Consider the following 21,382-nt stretch of genomic DNA (forward strand, 5'->3'; position numbering starts at 1 on the left):
TCTCCCCCCTCCATGGAAGGAACTGCTCAATTATGTGATAGATATTAATCCTAAATCATGCACGTAGTAAAGACAATTTATTTTTTCTCTTTATTTATGTAGATCTGTTTATTTGGTGTTATTGAGGACCCAATCCTTGAATATGCTAGACAAGTACTGTATCAATCAGCTGCATCTGTAGCTCCTTTTATCTTTTAAAGGACTTAAAAATCATATAGGAATGACATTTTTTTCCTGTCAGTATTTTCCTTTATGGTCTTGAACTTTATAGTATACTCAGGAAGCACTTTAATTAAATCAGTGAATTATAAATTAAATATGTAAAATTTGGGTTCCAATTTATCATCCAGTTGCTTATTTAGAATGATTTGCTAAATAACCTGGCTCTTCTTTTCTGGTTTGAAATCCTTTGTCTTTCACAGGCCAAATTCCCACACATGGATGGGTTTGTTTCTGTCTGGAATTCCTTTTGAATTTGATTCAGTTACTTGTTCACTTGGGTTCCTGGTATTAACAAGGGAGTTGATATCACTGTAGCTCTTCTACTTGTAGATTTGTGAGAAGTAGATCTTAGCATGTCAGGGCCTGGATCCGTTGTGAATGGTCAATAAGTGATTACTGTCACTATCATTGTTGCTTGTTTGGAGAATAGTACCAATGACTCTAAATTATGTCAGTAGATACATGCTGCCGTTATTGATTCCCCCAAAATTTCTTGGCTCTTGTAATACCTTTATTTTTCTATTTGAATTGATTTTGAGTCCAACAAACCCTGGGGAAAACCCCCAAAAGCACAATGAAGTATCTGACTGAAGTTGCATTAGATCTATAAAATGGGGAGGTTTTGCTTCCTACAAAATTGAGTTTTCTCATCTACACCCAGTGCAATTATTTCCCTTTATTTAGGTTTTGTTTTATGCCCTTTAACTACATTGAAACCTAAGCATTGATTTTTCTTGCATTTCGTTTGATATGATTTAGATGGGCTCTTTCTCCTCAGATAAAGCAAAGTCTCAGTAAATACTTTGAGATATATTCCTCTGTAAGTAATTCAAACTACTCCACGAGGTAAGAAGGGTGAGGAGGTGTATTTTTTCTTATTACTTTAAAAAATATCTTGAAATAGTTGTACAAAAAGGTATCAATTCAACATGTCAGTTTGTGAGAATCTATTATTCTTATTCTTATTAGTCTTTAAATAGTATACAAAAGAGTTGCCATTTAACAACGCAGTTTCTGACTATAATGCATCTGGACTAGTGTCTCACCCATTCCTCCCAACCCATCCAGAAAGGGGCTTTTTGATATCATAGATGAAGAATTTAAAATGGCTGAACAATGGTGACTTATACTACTCAGAAGGCTGAGATCTGAGGGTCACAGTTCAAAGCCAGCCTGGACAGGAAAGTTCTTGAGACTCTCATCTCCAATTAACTACCAAAAATGCTGGAAATGGAGTTATAGTGCAAGTGATAGATAGCCTCAAACAAAATAGCCCAAGAACAATGCTCTTGCCCTGAATTCAAGCCCTAGGACCTTCATAAGAAAAAAAATAACAATAAAATGAATAAAGAAAATAAGTAGTATTAAAAACTTACAGTACAATGTGTATATTTGTACTTAACCTTAAATCTATTATCTGTATTTTAGAAATGAGAGATCACTATTGCAGTCCCTCAAGCCAAGCCAAGCCACACAGCAAATGAAGGGAAAGAGCTTTATCCTGGGCGCTGGGATGTCAGTTCGGATGTTCTAATGTCCGATGGCCATTACCGCTTCCTGGTATTATCTTTGTCTATCTGTATTTGTCATCTTTTCTTATTAAAATTGACCCTAGGTTGACCGGTCTGTTCCTTTCAAGTCTAGTTTCTGAACCACTCACAGTGGCTTGGCAGTATGCATCCTTCCCAAGAGCCAAGCACTGTGGCTTGGTTGATTCTGTTGCTATTGAATGTGGCCTCAATGCTATTATAGAGGCCTATTATAGAGAGGAAGCCTGGGGTAGGAGAATGATTGATAGATGCTCACAATTCTTTCATATTTCTGAGCCTTGTACCCTGTTATCAGGACGTCAGGACTGAGGAATGCCAAAGCCAGGTTAGGTTGTAGGGTTCATTATTATATTCCCTAAGGGAGTTATCTTAGAGATGAGAATCTGAGTGACTAGGAAGAGGTGACTGACCTGGTATTTCCTTCCCTTTCAGCATCCTTAGCCTGGCAAAAGCCTTTCCCCAGCAACCGCCTCAGCATCTGCCATTGGTAGTGTTATTAGATGCTGGGTGCTTCCTGGATTTGTATATTGATCTTCCTTAAATAGAGGCTTTACTACTGACTCTTGTTATTTTTGTAGAAATAGTACATCAGGTGCTGGCTTTTCTGTCTTTCCATAGTGGATGCTGTGTGTAAAGGCAGAACTTTTGCTTGATCTTTTTGGTTTTCCATTTGTGTGTGAATGAGTGTGTACTGTTTGTGCATTTTGATGGGATAGACATGCTGCAGAGTCTGGGTTGAGAGGGACCTCTGAGGGCCACCTATCCAGTCTCCACTGACACAAAGTCATTGTCAGCTGAGGATGGTTTCTGGGTGTCCTTAGGGCATCTAGAGGAGGTGGGAGAGAAAGTAGATGGGTGGATATCTGGGCTCTAGGCAGTTCACTTTCACTTGAGGCAACTGTTTCATATATTGAAATTGGGATAAAAATACTCCACTTTTAAGAGGAAAGTTTGTAATTATTGACCTGTGCCACCCAGGTGACACTCATGTTCTCTTCTGGAAGAGTTTCAGAATATTGAAGTCATTCTACTTGTGTTACCACACAATTTGGGTGAGGGTGATTGGGGATAATGACACTGGACCCAGATGTCTGTCTGCGAAACACAGCAAGTATCTCTAAGGGCCAACCCATCAAAGTCGTTGAACATTCCATGGTGGTGCTTCCTGGAGTGGCCTGATGAGATGGCCTCATGTGACATTCTGCATATAACTACATTAGGCACCATTGGGCTAGCTGCACAGGATGCTTGAGACAGAGAAAGTAGAATGGGTCTCTGCTCTGGAATGGATCATGATCTACTTAAGGAAATAATTCTCAGTTAAGATTTGAGGAGGGCAATGCATAGCACTTTCCTTCTTGTCCATAATCACAACGAACCGAAGCATAGGAAACAGGATAATAGAGGTTAAAGTATCCCTACATATGATGAATGACACTGGTCCTGTAGAGTTGTGTAAATTTGTCGAGAATATGTCTCTGGAAATGAATCCTCCTCAAGATAGATAGATTCATCTATCTTGTAAGAGTTGCATTGGAGAGCTGCAGGCTCCCCTTCCACCAGCCATCACTCCTGCCCTAAGCTTTCCCTCCTAATCCTTATAGAATGGAGGAGTGGGTAGAACAAAGAAGATGTCCAGTTCTGGGCTCCTAAACTATAAACTTAAGGAAAAAAGCCTTAGAGTGTTGCATTAAAAGATGTTCTTCCAGAAGAAAATACTAGATCAGGGAAAAGGAAGTTTCTTCCATCAACAAGCCCTCATGGTCAGCCCAAGATGAACTCGAAGGCAATATATGCCAACGATATGAACTTTTTGGTACATAACACATATTTAAGTATAGAAAGAGAATGATCAGAGTGTTTGATTAAAAAACATCTCCAGAGAGGGCAGTGGCTTCAGTTTGGTGGAGAGAAGTATCAAGTTCAAACAGATTGGCTGGTTAAAATGGGGAGAGTTCAATTATGAGTTCGAACTGTGGAAACAAAAGAAAGGCCTCCCGATATGACTAATACCGTGGCTTTCACGATGTCAGAGACAGAGATGCGAGTTAGCATCATCAACCCAGTAGTTGGAATATAAAGATTACATGGCACAGTCCCAGATGCACAAGTCCCCAGGCATCAGGCCCAGATGCTCTGCTCTGCAGGGTGGGAGTGAGGGCTCTAGCAAGATAAGACTCCTGGTATTGGAAATCATGAGAGAAGGTCCTGATTTATTACTTGTTTGATAAATTAGCTGCATTTTCTGGGTTTCCTTTGAAAAATAACTACACAAAGGATTCTTTGGAACAACAACAATGAAAAGATTTTCAAAATTTTTTAGCCTTTTTAATGTCTTACCAGCTAGGATACGTCAGAAAGCTGTAAGGGGGCAGGCCCAATGGCTGTGATTTTTGTTGTTTTGTTTTGAGTTTTTTGTTGTTTCCTTGAAAATGCTTGCAAAAACTACAGAAATTGAGGAGGAGGAACGAGGAAGAAAAGCAATACAGATTTCGCAAAACTGGTTAATTTAAAGATCATGACTTGCTGTGTATGATTTTTTAAAATGGTGGATTGTGTTTTTCTTTTAAAACATGTTTTTCTTTTTTTCCATATATTTTTTATTGTAATTAATAGAAGGGTTACATTACATTTGCCAGATGGAGGGTGCATTACTTCACATACATTGATACCCTTTCTCATGTCTTGGTCCCCATTTCCCTCTCCCCCACCCCCACCCTCATCTTGTTTTCCCCCCTTTCCTATCCAATTTCAAATAATCAAATACGCATATATCCAATATACTGTAACAATATGAATAACCAAGGGACAGCTAAAGAGATGAGAGATAACATAGTACATTAAGGACAACAATCACTCATTATATGGCTTTTTAAAACATGTTTTTCTTAGGGTGACATAATGTGTTGATTTTCTTAGAGTATCTAGCAACTGACAGCTGAAATTATTCAAAGGGAATTTAAGAAGACAATGAAAATTAACTTTGGATGTACATACCGATAATCAAGATTTAAGAAGGAAGAATTTCCATTTGATTTATTTGTTGTCTGAACATACTTTAAAGATGTTTCCTACTTATGTGTTAATAAATGGTGTGTCTAATTCTGTAAGTTAGTTCTTGTCGAGGTAGATCGGCTAATTCTAATGCTTTTCAGAGATGTCTGTCCAGAGTTTGCTGTAACTGTAGGGTAGAGAAAGAGGCCCAGGTGACTTCTGGGAACTTATCTCCAAAATTCATTGACTTGTCTGTTCTATATCTTATAATTTATATGACAAACACAGTTCCTAGAACACAGGAAACTGTCTAATACTTAGCCACGTGGTGAAATAGTTACTGGATTTTTATTCAAAATGGTTATGAAGTATATGCAAAAATCATCACATTGTTATCAAGTTCTTATCTGCTAGATGCTGTTTATTAGCTGAGGTATAAGAAACTACGTAGGGACTAACATGTTACAGCTCTGTGTCTCATTTAATTTTATATCACAAAATAAATAGGCCCTCCTTGCTGTGAAGTCCTCCATGGATAGAAATGTTTAATTACTTTTTTATATGAAGCAAGAGAAATTCAGCCATAGAGAAGTCAATCAGATGTGTTTTGCTGCCTGTCTCCTTGTATGGAAGAGGGAACTGCCTAGAAAGACCTTGTTTGTCCTCTACTTTCGCTAAGGATGAGGTTAAACATTCATTGAACTTCCTAAGGCATGAATGGGATCACAGCCCAACTTGGAATCTTTTTCCGGGGAGGCTTTGCTAGGTGAATCCTGGGACATCCCTCGATGTCTTTCCATTTGCCACTTTTAATTTCAGGATATAGAAGGGTAGTTTCTGGTTTATGTTTATTTGAACATATGGGAAAGTCAATGGACTTGCTGATATGGACTTCTCTACCTTGGGGCCCTTTAACAATGGACAGAGTATGAAACTTGAACTTGCATGGTCTTTTTTTTCCCCCATGGTTGACAGTGCCTGAATTCTTTACTATTTACCATGGGGTCTCAGGTAAGTCTTTAAATCGCCATACTTAAATTTCTTTTATGGGAATTCAAACCTCTTTCCTATCTTATGAAGGTTAAGAGCTCAGAACTTGCCACATTATTTGAACAGAAGAAAATCCCCACTGAGTTTTCACTGTAAAAGTTTTTATTTCAGAAAGAGAAAGAAATTAATGGTATAATACATTGGCACCTGAAGGGGTGAGGCCATTTTAAAAAATGAATTAATGTTGGTACCTATTCATCCCCAAGCTTTTGTTTCCATAGTCCCTCCAATGAGAATGCAAATTACTGACCAATCTTTTAATATTCCTTTCAGGGACACCTGTGTGGTTCTTTGTGAAAATTGCTCCAATTCGCAATGAACAGGATAAAGTGGTTTTATTTCTTTGCACTTTCAGTGACATAACTGCTTTCAAGCAGCCAATTGAGGATGATTCATGCAAAGGTTTGTAATTCTGATTTGTACAAATGCATTTTTTACCTTTATTTTCCTTGACTGTAGCTTTTGCTATAGAGAATTTAAGGTTGCCAAGGCAATCTGCACAAAGATCAAAATTTAAGCTTGAATTTGTATTGGATAAAGTATTGTGCCATTTTTTAGTATATTAAGGGAAGAGAGGTATCTGAGGCATCTGGTCTACTGTAGACCTTTGAAATTTAACCCTTTCTAATGAAGGATTGAGAAAAGCAGTTGGGAAAATGCGGTATTTGTCAGAGTCTTTTCATGTTCCCACCTGGTAAATGTTAGTGACCCAAATTGGGCCTGGTCTGGCCATATTCACTGGACTTATCATATACAAACTGGCTTAGAGCTGGATGAGTTCTATCACTTCAAGATTGTTATAGTACATGTTACCACATCTCTACATCTGGGGTTAACTTGATGAAGTCTGTGGGTGGTTAATTCATTGTGGACATGGAATTATTGAGGCCAGGGTCTTGAGTGACATTTCTACAGGGGGTCATTTAATCAGCTCCATAACTGCAGCTTGGAGACATATCATATGCATGGAGTGTTTAAATACCATTTGGAAATCCAGGAAAGGAGATGACAGGATTTCTGCAATAAGCCCAGAAGGAGGGGGTCCAGCTTCCTGGGACATAATATATTTAGGGATTTGGGATCAAGTAGTTCCATATTCCTATTTCATATCTGTCTTCCATAGCTTCATGACCACATGATTAGGAGCTGTTTCATGTGGCAGGGATAGCTGGTTTGGGGTTGATTTTCTAGAACTATCCAAAACACCACTCCTGTGGTTTTTTTCAGAGATTCAGCAGAGAGATGAAAAGAAGAGAGTATAGGGGATAGTTAAAAATGTATGTAATATTCAGGATGTGACCAAGTTTGGTTGTTAAATGGGCATCACAGGAAGATGTAAAAACCATTATGTGGATGTCTTCAAAGGCCTTGAAGGTATTTTAAATCCTGGCACATTTAGAGACTTAGGTTTTTAGAGTTTGGAACATGGTGTTGGGTATACCAGTGCATCCTATTCTTTTATAGTTTCCCTCCCCCCCTCCGCCCCCAGAGCTGAGGACCAAACTCAGGGCCTTGCACTTGCCAGGCAAGGGCTCTTCCACTGAGCTAAATCCCCAACCCCTGGATTCTATTCTTTTTTCAAGTGTCTGATGGCTGAATATAAATCAGTTTCATCCTGCAAAGGCAGACTTTGAAGATTACACACATGCAAAGTTTCTTAACTAGTGTTCCAGAATCCTAAGTCTCGCTTGCAAATTTGTGTCTGATTTGAAAGTTTCTCAGTGAAACAGGTGACTCATTTATCAAGTGTCATCATTTTATCATATAGAAGAGCCCCCTTGTTTAGAACAATAAACTCATGAGTAATGTTTGTTACTGTTTGCATATGTTGGTTATTCATGGGGGAAATTCCTTATTGGTGAATATTATTTTTAAGGTAGTCGGGTATTTTGTGACTTATTCGTTTGCAAGTTTTCTCTTAGAAGAGAGAGGAAAATGTTCCTCATTTGCCATGCCAGTGTTTCCAACTGAGTCTCATGAAATCTGAAAGAAGAGATAGAGTGATGTAGTGAGGTTCTCTCAGGTTCATTAATTTGCTTCTGTGATGAATCATTGCAGATAAGAATTTTGGTAATCTCTCTCTCTCTCCCCCCGTCTCTCTGTCTCTATCACTTGTATTTATCAGACTCTTTAGCCAAGATATTCTTCTTGCAAAGTATTAATTCCTTTTATCAATGAAGTAATATGACTAACATGTAGCTTCATTTATTAAACAAATTTAGAAGCCAGGCACGGTGGCTCATGCCTGTAATCCTAGCTACTCACAAGAGTGAGATCTGAGGATCCAGATTCAAAGCCAGCCTGGGCACTAAAGACCATGAGACTCTTATCTCTAATTATCCACTAGAAAACCAGAAGTGGTGCTGTGACTTCAGGAGTAGGGTGACGAGCTCAGGGACAGTGCCCAGCCCCAGAGTTCAAGCCCCAGAAAAGAAATTAGAACATCCTTCCATACATATAATTTGGCCCTCTATGTAAGAATTCTACTAGTGGACTAAGTTTGCTGTCTCCTCAAAGATATAAATTTATATGACAGTCCTTATCCAAAGCTATGGCAGATACCTTATAGCTCTTCTCTCTTGTCATGTCACCTTGCCCCTGGCCTACTTTGATTTGGTGGTCTGTTTAGGGCAAAGTCACATTTCCTAATAGTGGTGGAAGAACATGATAGTTCACAGACCTTGTTAGTTGTAAATTATAAACTTCAGTTCTGGCTGCAAGGACTGAATCTAGAATGGAAACTGTGCTGCCATATGGCTGGATTATTCTGGCTTGACATCTCTTCTTGGAGGTACTCTTAGGGGTTCATTTCTAGCTGAACCAGCTGGATTTGCAGTACAGTGCCTCTGTCAGCATTAAGTATCTTAAGAGTCTTGCTGACCCAGGCTTGTTTAGAACTCACTTTTGAAATGAAATGGAAGAGTGGATGTTCTATAACCCCAGGAAATTACCAAATAATTGATCTTTGGCATATTCTCTAGGACTGTTTTGCTATCACCAGATTTAGCTCTTTAAGTCAACTGTGCTCAAATTGTCTTTAAAAATAATATTCTTCTCTGATCGAGTTGTGCCTAATTTTGGGATTGGGGCAGGTGGAGCCTGGTAGTAATGCGCAAAGCCAGTTTGTGTCTAATATTTTCCCATGAACAATTCATGAAGAGGCAGGGACAGGGGATAATTAAGAGTTGACCAATTTTTATATGTGACATCACTCCCCCACCTAGAGCTTTGTGGACTATTGATGGTTCTGGGAATGCTGCCGGAGCCTTCCTTTACTGTTTGATCAGTTCTCACAATCCTTTTTATGTCAGTTATTTGGCTCTTGATTTCTTAACTCTTCACATCCACTTTCTCACTGGTTTCCCTCTGGCAGTGCTGACACACATACAAATTGAGCAAGGGGTGCTATTCTTTAAGAGGTGAGAATTCGCGGGTAAGATGAGGATCTATAGTACTCCAGAGGTTTCCTTTATTCCTTGTCTCTTGCTGTTTCTTCATTGAAAGTAGGCTGCAGGAGTTTCACCTCAACATTCTCTATTCTGAGCAATGCAGCCTAGGCAAGTGGATAGGAGAGAATTAGAATGCGAGACTAAGAATTTCCCCTCCCTCTTAGTCATGAAAGAATGCACCTCTTCTTGTTACCTCTTTGACTGCACCAAGTAATCTCATATTAAAGGAGAAAATTCATTTTTAAAGATCCATGTCATTAGAATGAGGACTCAATATTTGCGTACCCAATGCTATGGATATGGTATTGGAAATATAAACACAACTACATAGACATAAAAATCTATGACTCTATAGACTTAATGTTTTATTACATAGATTAATATGTATCTATAACATATAAACCCTCAGCCTAATTTTAATTATGTTCTAAAATTTAAGTACCAGTGATAGTATATAGTGATTCCCTTCTTGAATACTTCTTTGTTAAATGTGTCATTTGAAATATGATGTAAAAATCAATGTTAATAAATTCTTTAATAAAAAAGAAAAACAGATCCATGTTATTAATTCTGCATAGTACAGTCAAATTAAGTTGACAAAAGGAATTCAGGTTTCCATACATTTTTTTTAAGGACCAAAAATTTAGATTATTTGAAGATAGGTATTTGGCAAACTATTATGACTGCCGGCCCTTTTCATGTACCTTCCTGTGGCCTATTTATGGGGTCCTTTTGGGAAAGACACAGATAGAAGTTTCAGCCTCCCTCATTCACTCAATATAAACATTTAATTTCTCTGCCCATAAGATGATGGAAGGGTAATGAGTTAGTGATTGTTACTTAAAGAAGCCATTCTAGATTTTTGCATACACGCTCATGGGAAGAGACTATGGGAAGGAGACTTGCAGACACTTAGGCAGTGGTCCACACTGTTCATCTCTCTGTGTCCCCTGCTTTCTGCTGAATGTTTTCATGATATTAACAGCGTTAAGAGAATCTGTGACTCTATCTTAGAACCAGTCCAGACTCTGTCTTTTCTGATCTTCTGGAGTCATTTTCAGAGGAGTTTCTTTGTCTGAGCTCAGTTCAGTGTTAAAGTTCCAAACGGGATATCCTTGGAGCAGTGGCAGAAATGCTTGCCAAAGAGGGAGGCACAGAAGGATGTACCCAAACAGTACAGTTTGTGAAATGGACTGTTTATCTTATATGTGTCTTGGAAGCCCAGACAGAAATAGAGCAATCAATGAAAGGGGGAAAAAGTATTTGTTCTTCATTTACTACTATTGGACACACACACACACACACACACACACACACACACACACACACACACAGAATTCTGAGTGTCTTTTGAGTAGCTGACTTCATGTCAAGTGCTGAATGTAAAGAAATGTCTGGAAGGAAAGCGACTCTCCATTAGGGAATACTTGGAGGGTGAACAGAAATGTGAGCAAATATGAACAACATCAACAATAACAACAGCAACAACAACAAGGGACAATCAGCATTTGAGTTACTATTATTGCTATGGAAACTATGGGAGGAAGAATTTCTTTTGGTTCATTATTTTGGAAGGGCTGGCTCATCTTTACTTGTCTCAAGTGCTTGAGTAGGACATCATGGTGAAGACTCTATCTCCTAGCAGAGAAAAACTGGAAAGAGTCAAGCACTAGGCACAACCTTCAAAGACATGCCCCTAGTGATCATTTCTTCCAGCAAGGCTACACATACTCAGTTTCTACAAGCTCACAAAACAATGCCACTGGCTAGGGATGAAGCATTCAACACATGAGCCCAGGGAGACATTTTGTATTCAAACTGCAGCATTCCACCCTGGTACCAAAGACTGCATTCAATCCATTTTCAGGTGTCCCCAAAGTATTAATTAACAATTTTAACATGGTTCAAGAGTTGAAGTCTAAAGGTTCCTCTGAGGCCCAGGGCAAACTCCTGGCTGGGATCATCCTGTGTGCACAATTTATGTTCTTGCAACACATAATAGTACACACACTCTCATTCTACAAGACTCGAATGGGAGAGGAACAAGGGAAGGATCTGGCCAAAGCAACATTGAAACCCATCATGGCAAACCCTAAATCCTGTAGCTTCACATCTGGGCCACCAGGTGTCCAGAAGGCAGCTCCAGAGGGCCAGGGCCCTCGCTGGTCTTCACATTTGTACTCCACATGGTCTCCCTCTTGGGCTGGATTAACTGCGTCTTCCCTCAGCAGATGGACTTCATCCCAGGAGTCTCCTCCATCCTCCATCCTGGCTACCCACTGTAGTTTAGACTCCATCCTCAAGGCTTTCTGCATGTCCTTCTCAGGGGCTCGCTTTAGGGAATCTGACCCTGAGCTTCTGTAGGGCAGCCGTGGTGACGGATGGTTGGGATGGTGATGGTGATGTTAGGGTGAGGGGTGGAGCCTTTGTCAGCTATTTTTTACTTGATCCTCCAAAATATATTCCTCTGTTTTTTTTTTTTAAAGAGATTTACAGAATTCAGGCCCCAGGATTTTTTTAAGCTGAGAGGAAAGTCTGACTCTGAAAGAGGTTTTTTTTTTTTTAAATTTTTTAAAAAAATATTGTAGTCTACATTTCCATAGCACACCCCAGTGAGTAATTTATAAATGCTCCATTTGGGGGAGATGTCAAAGACTCCTGCAGAGTTACCTCCTGTTAACATTGATGGAACCCCCGCAGCCCAATCACAGGGCACCACTTTTCAAAGTGACGCTAGCAGTCCTCCATCTCTGCTTCATGTGCTCAAGGCGGATGAAAGTACTACTAGCTTTTGTTAAAGCTCAATACTTCAAGAGTGGGCTACAAAAAAAAGGAGCTGGCTTAGTGTTGTTGCTATGTTGACCAATCCAGATTATGAATCTTAAAAGTTGTGCATAAAGCAGGCCATTCTCTCTCCTTAATCATGTTTCCTTGTGGATTCTGTCTGTTTTGGGAAGAAGCTCTAAGATGTGGAAGATGAGATTTATTTTACAAGGCACTAAATTTAAAGTTACACAGTCCTGCCATTAGCTGTCATATAAAAATAGTGTATTTGCTGTACATCCATGTGCAGAATTTTGAGGTTCTTGCTCTTGAGAAATCTCACAGGCTTTCAGGGATACTAGGGGCAGCTGCCATAGTTTTTACCTTGATGCAGATAGGGTTTTTGCATTTTGGAATGGATGTTTATTTGCTTCTCAGCATAGTAAAATCATTCAGACTTCTTAAGTTCTCAGAAAAAAACCTGGCACCAACTATTCCTGTTTCTTTTCCCCAAGCAGATAAATGGCAGCTACTGACTATTCTCAAACTGCCAGAGTTGAGTTCACTTGCTCTCTTGGTTTTGGGGTGATCAACAAATAGAAGAGCCGGTTGATGAGTTTGTCCATTTCAAACCCAGGACTAGTTCACATTCTGCATATCAGACAGTGGGACCAGCCTAAATCACACAAACAAATCAGAGAAACATTTTGACTGGTGGAGAAGCTTTGGGTCAGAGAGGAGAAATCTGAATTCTAGACCTTTTTCTCATTGTCAAGGTATTCTGTGTCTCAGTTTCCCTATTGTGTAAGAAGGTACTAAGCCCCATTCTATCTACTTCTCCTTGCTATCATCCTGACGAAGTGCAAGTGCCTGGGAAAAATAAATTGCTACATCATTTCGAGTATGTGAACAAGCTTTTCTGAGTAGCAAGCCTTGCTGGCAGGGGTGGCGAGTGATTCATAGGAGACTCAGTAGGACATTTGGGACATTCTCACAGTGTGACTGGTGTGAATATCTGTGCTCTTTCACGATGTGGTTGACTGTGTTTTTCTGCTCTTCCACACCTTTCAGGCTGGGGGAAGTTTGCTCGTCTGACCAGAGCACTGACAAGCAGCAGGGGTGTCCTGCAGCAGCTGGCTCCCAGCGTGCAAAAGGGTGAAAATGTTCACAAGCACTCTCGCCTGGCAGAGGTAAGGACAGGAAGTAGTTAATCTCGAAGCTCACTTCTTGGGAGGTAGGTGGGGTGAGAAAATGGCACAGAACTAGTGTGCTGGTTTGGAAGGGACCATCAAGACCTGTTGAAAGTGGGAGGCGGGGTGGGGGAGGCAACCTTGTCTTGGCTGGGCAACAAACCACAGTGTAGGACTTAGGGTAAGTGATTTCAGTCCTTTAAGCCTTTTATTGTCACTCGTGTAAAAGCAGACTAGAGAAAGCTGTATTCCAACTTCCATGATAACTGTTTCCGAGGGCATAGGAAAGGAACTAGAAGTGCTTCATAAAGGTTTTACTTAAAAAAATAAAGTTTTTGTTCTTTGAACAATGGTATAGGAAAGACATAGGAAGAAAAATAATTGTAATATCACGGACAAGATATTATTGTTACATTTTGTTTTGGTGTTCTTTTAACTCTTATTTTTGCATTTATTCTATAGCCTAAAGGCCAACAAATTCATTTGCATATGTTGATATTTGTGACACATGGGAAATGCCCCTAAGTAAGATTTAGAGTGCACCTAGAATATATATATATATATATATATATATATATATATATATATATATATATATAGCCAACAACCTCTTTCTGGGTTAATATCATTAAAACTATTGTTTTGATAACTTTCACAGTATGGAAAACTCATGTTCTCCCTTTTGCTGGGATAAGAGAGGATGGGAAGCCTTGACAAGGAGTATAATCAAACTTCATGCATGCAAATCATAATGAACTGCCAGTGGTTCTGCCTGCTCTTCTTTCTTCCGTGAACCTGAGTGGGAGCAAATCTTCACCTTACTCAAATGTGGCAATATGAGTTGTCCCTTTGCCCGGTCTCTGAGCTGCATTTGGATGTGTGGTCCTTTCTGATTTGATTTTTGGGTCCTATTTTGCCAAGGTAAAAACTACAATGGGTGTTGTGCACATATGGGCAGCACATACTGAGTGAGTGAACTACACAAAGTCCCCTTGCAGCAGCCATGAGCTTTTGCCCATAGGAGGGTTGGGGAATATTCATTTGCATCATTTTAGAGAAGGAAGGGCAGGTACTGGATGTTGGCAGTCTCATTTTTTTGTGGGCCTGGCTTACAATAGAATATTAAGGAGGCAATTACCCCACAGGCTGCCTTTTCCATGCTGTGTCTTATGGTTAATAAAATAATCTTTCCTGCTTTCATTCCTCCGCCGACTCTCATCTGGGTACACTGCCCCCAGGGCTGCCCCTTGTATGTATCCCTTAGGCCTGCTTATTCCATTGATGGGTGCAGAACATCTTCATTGTAAGTCTTTGCCTGAATCCTTTCTTCATGGAGCTACTTGAAGCAGTCAGGGTTCTCTCTGCGAGGTAGTAGGATGTTTACATATTAAGAGCATTGTCACAAGGAATTGGCTATGGGATGGTGGCAGTTGGCCATACAAGTTCAAAGGTCAGGTTGGACACTCTGGGGAGTGCCCAGGTGAAAAGCTTAGTTCTGCTTTGAAGGTCTTTGAAGCCATGGGATGAGGTCCCCACTCAGATCACGGGAAATACTTCTCCATTCCTGAAGGTCAACAGACAGTGGATGTTGATCACATCTACAAAATTCCTGCACAAGGACACTCAGCTTAGGGCGTGCCTGAAAGCTGGGTACTGTGGCCTAGCCAAGATGACACGTAAAATGAACAATTACAGTTCACCCCTTAATTGATATTTGAGTGCTCATGCACCTTTCTTTAAAGTACTTAATGTATTTTTAAAATTGTGTTTTATAGCCAGGGTAATGTATGGAGGGGTTACAGTCACATTCGTCAGGTAGTGTGTACATTACTTCTTGAACATTGATAACCCTTCTCATGTTTTTCTCCCGTTTTCCCTTCCCTTACCCTCTTAAACTACTTAATCTTGACAGCAAAGAGACATCCCCATTTCATACATTATCATTGTCCTGCATGTAACTGGAAAACATGCCTACCCTCTCCCTCGAAGAAGATGCAAAGTACTTGATGATCATTCTTTTACTTTAGATCTTAAACTTAAATACCCTGATGTAAATGTAACCATTGTCAGTATATCTCATATCACAAGATAAGAGAAAGAGAATGGGAAGAAAATACTAGCCTAACAAAGAGAGAAATACAGTTCGTACTTTCCTGTTTTAATCTGCTGCTTTTTGCCTCCTTTTTTCTATTCATTTGACTTTAAAAAATTATGCTGTTATTAAATATTATTAAAATTATTACTACTATAGAGGTGATGTACAGAGGGGTTATCATTTCACAAGTCTGATAAAAGTATATTTCTTTTTGGACAATGTCAACACTTCCTTTGCTTTCTTCCAGTTTTTCCCTCCTGTCCCCACCCATAAGTTGAATCATTTATTTTCAACATCGTGTCTAGTAAATGCCACTGCTGCATTTGTTCATCCTTTGTCCCTGCATTTCTGTACCCTCTTGCCCTTTCGTATACACACATGAGCAAGAGGAAAAAATTGTGCTGTTAACTGTGTGCTTGTGGCTAATGGTGGGCTATAATCCTAGCCACTCAGGAGCCGAAGATCTGAAAATCACAGTTCAAAGCCAATCTAGGCAGGAAAGTCTATGAGACTCTTATCCTTATGTCCAATTAACCACCAAAAAGCCAAAAGTGGAGCTGTGCCTTAAGTCGTAGCGTGCTAGTCAAGACTGGCACACACACACACACACACACACACACACACACACACAATTATGGTGTCATGTTCACCCATAAAATACAAGTACTTAGAACCATGTTTGGCAAAAAAGATGTTCAGTACTGTTTACCATATTAAAAATTGATTAAATAAATGAAAGGAATGATGTGAGAATTTTTTGTCTACCTATCTGTTATAAGTAATTTCACATTGATTCCAGTATGAGCCAAAATATTAGAAATAATTCAGCCCAAGGGTAAGCCTGGGAAGTCTATTGATTTTATAGATCTTTTTGGAGAATCAGCTTTTGTTCTTTTTTTTTAAGTACAACCATAAAGATTATTTATTGATTTCAATGGAAAGATTTTCCTTTATAATACTGTCATGGAGACAGTACAAAACTAGGAGTGTGCCATACCATGTGCCTGCTATGCATATTTGGTCAGCTGACAATCTACTGCTTGATCAGCTTTTGTTCTTATTGTTTCTCTATTGATTTTATGTTTCTTATTTCATTGCTTTCTGCTTTAATTTTTGTTATTTATGTTAGTTTGCTGACTTTAGGTTCAATATGATCTTCTTTTTTGTAATTTCTTAAAGCAGAAGTTTAGTTGATTGAATTTTGATCTTTCTTCTTTTCTGATATATACATCCAATGGTAGAAAATGTCCCAGTACTGCTTTAATTGCATGTTGTAAGCTTTTTCTTTTCATTTAATTAAAATATATCTTAATTTCTTCTTTGGCCCATATGTCATTCAGAAAAGCTATTTAATTTTCAAGTGTTTTTGGAAATTCTAGTTTTTTGGGGGGAGGGGTTGAGTTCCTAGTTTCATTCTGCTGTAATCTGACAGCAAGCATTGCATTAAAAAAGTTTGTTTTGTGACCCAGAATGGGTTGTACTAGGCAAATGCTCTATGTGAACTCAAGAAAACATATATTTTACTGTCATGTCAGTCAGCCTTCTGTCATTAAAGTGGTCTCTCACCTAGCAGCATTATATAGTTGTCCTTTGCTATATTGCAGCTCACTTATTACTACTTTGTGAATTTTCACCTGTGGGTCTTGGAACATAGCTCCCATGGTAGGCGAGGGATCGCTTTTTACATTTTTTTTTATAACCAGCCATATAGTGAAGCCACAATAAATGAACTATGGTACAGTGAGGGAGAACTGTAACAAATTACCTGAGATAATTAATTTACAAGTAGGAAGCTGGGATACAGGGGTACAGAGGCACATGCTTCTTGATAGGTGAAGGTTGTGATTTGATGTCAGCTTGAGCAAAAATTTAACATGACCCTTTGTTAAGAACAAAGTAGGCATAGCGAGTCACACTAGTGGGAGGTGTGTGGGAGGACTGAGGTCTGAGGTTCGCCCTAGGCCAGAAATGAGGCTGGGGAGTATGGCTCAAAAGGTAAAATATCTGCCTATATCAAGTGTAAGGCTGTCAGTTCAAACCCAGTACTACCAAAACCCAGCCCATTCAAACAACCAAATAAAAAAGTACTATGGCACATGGTTTTAAAAGTTCAAATCCATAATGTGACAGACCCACTGGGTGTAACCTTCTGCTGGGAGTGCAAGATGGCAGTGCACGATGGTGCAAGGTGGTATGTGAGGAGAAATTCCTCCAGGAATACAGAAGACCTGCCAGAGACCAGAAGACTTGCTAGTGGATTCTGTCTCCCAAAGAGGCTACCCATCCCCAATAGTATCACACCAAGAACCAAGCCTTCAATGCATGGACTTTGGGGGGCACTCGAGAGCCAAAGTAGAGCAGCTGCTGCTGGGGACATTGGTTCCCTCACTAGATATAGTTGATTAATAGGGTTATTGAGTTCAACCACACTCTTACTCATCTTCTGTTTGGGTCCATTGTTAGAAGGTTGTGGATACCTCTGTCTACAAGAGTGAATTCACCTGCTTGCAGTTTTTGCCCATGTATGTTGATGGTCTGTTAAGTACTTGTACATTACATGTTGTTATATCTTCTTTGAGTATTGTTACTTTCATTTTCTTTTTTTTTTTTTTGCCCATTGTGGGGTTTGAACTCAAGGCCTGACACTGTCCCTGAGCCTCATTCTATTGGGTTTGAACTCAAGGCCTGAGCACTGTCCCTGAGCCTCATTCTATTGGGTTTGAACTCAAGGCCTGACACTGTCCCTGAGCCTCATTCTATTGGGTTTGAACTCAAGGCCTGACACTGTCCCTGAGCCTCATTCTATTGGGTTTGAACTCAAGGCCTGACACTGTCCCTGAGCCTCATTCTATTCAAGGTTAGCACTTTACCAGTCACAATGCCATCTCTGGATTTTGAGTGTTTAATTCGAGATAAGAGTCTCACAGAAACTTTTCTGCCCAAGTTGGTTCTGAACCACAATCTTCAGATTGTAGCCTCCTGAGTAGTTAGGATTACAGGTGTGAACCACTGGTGCCTGGCTGAGAATTGTTACTTACAGTACAATAATGCCATTCTTTATCCTCAATAAGTTTGTTTGCTCAGAGTCTGGTCTGATGGAAGTTAATATAACTGATTTAGTCTGCTCTTGATTAATGTTAGCACATTAGGTAGGTATGTTTTTTTCCCATCTCTTTGCTTTTAATCTCTATTTGTGCTTGTATTTTTTGTTGTTGTTGTTGGTCATGGGACTTGAATTCTGGGCCTGGGTGTTATCCCTGAGCTTTTCAGCTCAAGGCTACCACCCTGCCCCTTGAGCCACAGAGTCACTTCCTTACCATGGTTTCTCTAGATAACATCTGATTGGAAATATGTGTTCTTTTCATTTTAATGTATAGAGGGGTTACAGTTATATTCGCCAGATACATTGATACCCCTTCTCATGTTTTTGTCCCCATTTCTCTCCTCCCACCTCCTCCCCTCATCTTTTTCCCCCCTTCCCTTTCCTATTTCAAATAAACAAATAAATGTATATACAATATACCAGGTAACAAAGTCAGATACTGTAACAATATGAGATTATCCAACAAAAGAGAAGAGAAAAAACATAGTACATTAAGAACAACAATCACTCATAATTAAGCTCTTGTTTCCATGTGCTGGGGTCCATTAATTTTGCCTCATCCTATATGGCCTTCTGTATCCAGGGTTTGAGCTATTGTAATCCTCTGCTAGGAGAGTCCTAGATTTGTACTAATTATTACAAATAAGGGAAACCATTGAGCCTGAGTTTTCATCACTCTGAAAAATCTCTTCTTTCAATTGGTGTGTGTCGACTATTGAAGTTTAAAAAGATGATTACTATAGTTAGGTTGACATCTAAGGTTGCTACTCTTTTCTGTTCAATGATGTTTGTTGGCTATTTTCCTTCTGTCCTTTTTGGTTTTAATACAACATTTTAAAAAATGAGTCATTCATTTTTCCTACCTTTTGTGAGTACCTTATTATAACAAATTATTCCTTTATCCTATTTCTTATATCATTGCTTTCATTTATGAATAAACATACATAGAACATGAATTATGCATATGTATAGCCACATACATTGTTGATATTATATAAGTCAATTATTATCTGTTAGATCAATTAAAATAGTAAAGATAAAGATTACTATTTTACTTTCACTTACCCTTTATCTGATATTCTTCCTGTTTTGTCTTTAGGAATATTTAAATGTCTAAACTATATATTTTTCCTTTTCTGAAAACTTCTCAAGATTTCTTGTGAGACATGTCTTCTTTTAACAAATATATTCATTTTTTTGTTTTCTGAAAAAGTCTCCATATCTCCTCTACATTTGGAGAATAACTCTACATGATACAGGATTTTAGATTGGTGTGGAGGGTTTTTTTTGTCTGAATACTTTTAAGTATTAAGTTTACTTGTGTCTTGTTTACACAGTTTCTCTGAGGAGATGTTGATCTTGGCTTCTCTGGGAACTAGGTGATAATTTTTCTCCCCTGGTTTCTTTGAGGATGTGTTTGTTATCTTTGATTTTTAATATGATATGCTGTGGTTTGTTTTGTTTCAATGGCATTCATTTGGGTAACTTTTCAGTGAGTATTGCTTTGAGTATTTCTGCTTTTAAATTTTCCGCCTGATATTTCTGTTATGTATATTTACACCATGTAAATTTCTCATGGATTTTGGATAATGCATTCTGATTCTTTTAAAAGTTGATTTTTTTCTCTCTGCTCATTTCAATGGAAACCCTGAAGCTCAGAGGTTCTTTTCTTTGCTGAGTCCCATCCACTAATTGGCCCATCAAAGACATTCTTCATTTCTGTTGTAGTATTTTTGATCTTTAGCATTTCTTTTTGGATCTTTCGTAGAATTGCATTTCTGTTTACATTGCCCATCTGTTCTGCATGTGCTTACTTTATCCACTAGATCCCTTAGCATATTAATCACAGTTGTTTTAAAATCCCAGACTGATCTCAGCCTTATCTGGTCTGTTTCTGATGCTAGCTCTGCTTCTTCAAACCACAATTTTTGCCCTTTTTTTTTTTTTAATGCTGTATGGCCTTTGATTGAAAGCAGGACAAAATGAAATGGGGAAAATTTGTCAGGAATATAGATCTTTAGTAATATAGTGATAAAGTGTGTGTGTGTGTGTGTGTGTGTGTGTGTGTGTGTGTGTGTGCGCGCGCGCATGCGCGTGTGCATGTGTCTGCCCTAGGGCTTGAACTCAGGGCTTGGACACTGTCCTCAATTTTTTTTTCTTTTTCTTCAAGGCTGACACCTTATCACTTGAGCTGCTGCTTTACTTCTGGCTTTCTGGTGGTTAACTGGAGATAAGAGTCTCACAGACTTTGCAGTCAGGACTGGCTTCAAACAGAGATCCTCAGATATCAGTCTCCCGAATAGCTAGGATCACAGGTGTGAGCCACTGATACCTGCTATATTTCACTTTTAAAAAAATGGCTACACTAGGAATGAACTCAGAGCCTCATACTTCTTAAGTATGAACCACATCATCACTATTGGTTTTTGCTGCTTATTTTCCAAATAGGTTTTTACTTCCTGTTTCATCTGAGTATAGTCTTTTATGTTACACATTCTGACAGCTAGGATAGCAAGCATCTAACATCACATTCAGCTTTTTCTTGAGAGGGGTTCTTGACTTCTTGTCTGCCATCCTCGTTTTGAACCAGGACAAGCTTCCAAGTAGCTAGGATTATTGGCATGAGCCATCTGTGCCATTTATTTTTTAAGTTTAGAATCGAAAGATAAAAATTTTGCATGTTTATTGTGAACAACCTATGTATATTTATAAAATATGTATACATTGTTGATTGTCTAAGTCAAGCTAGCTGGTCATGTCATTTTACATACCCTACATGCATTGAGAACACTTAAAAATCTATCCTGGCAATTTTATGAGTACAGCATATTATTATTAACTATAGTTACCATTTTGTATCAAAGATCTCTCCAACCTTTTCCTCTTAGTTGAAATTTTGTGTCCATTAGCCAATACATTCATAACTCTCCCACCTGACCCTTAAACCCTGTGGTAACTACCATTCT

The 21,382-nt window shown here is 38.9% G+C and overlaps 1 protein-coding gene across 2 annotated transcripts in view; it reads left to right on the plus strand.

Moving 5' to 3' along the window:
* Nucleotides 1-21,382, plus strand: part of LOC150058436 (voltage-gated delayed rectifier potassium channel KCNH1) — a 301,331-nt gene that overhangs the window by 35,228 nt on the left and 244,721 nt on the right. For both annotated transcript variants that reach the window (XM_090341256.1, XM_090341257.1), the window contains exons 4-5: nucleotides 6,090-6,218; nucleotides 13,100-13,218. In XM_090341256.1, the coding sequence (XP_090197382.1) occupies nucleotides 6,090-6,218; nucleotides 13,100-13,218 (248 nt within the window). The remainder of the gene's footprint in view (nucleotides 1-6,089; nucleotides 6,219-13,099; nucleotides 13,219-21,382) is intronic.

Source organism: Megascapheus bottae, chromosome 10 (genome assembly GCF_031878675.1).
Source record: "Megascapheus bottae isolate mThoBot1 chromosome 10, mThoBot2.hap1, whole genome shotgun sequence".
Classification (NCBI taxonomy): domain Eukaryota; kingdom Metazoa; phylum Chordata; class Mammalia; order Rodentia; family Geomyidae; genus Megascapheus; species Megascapheus bottae.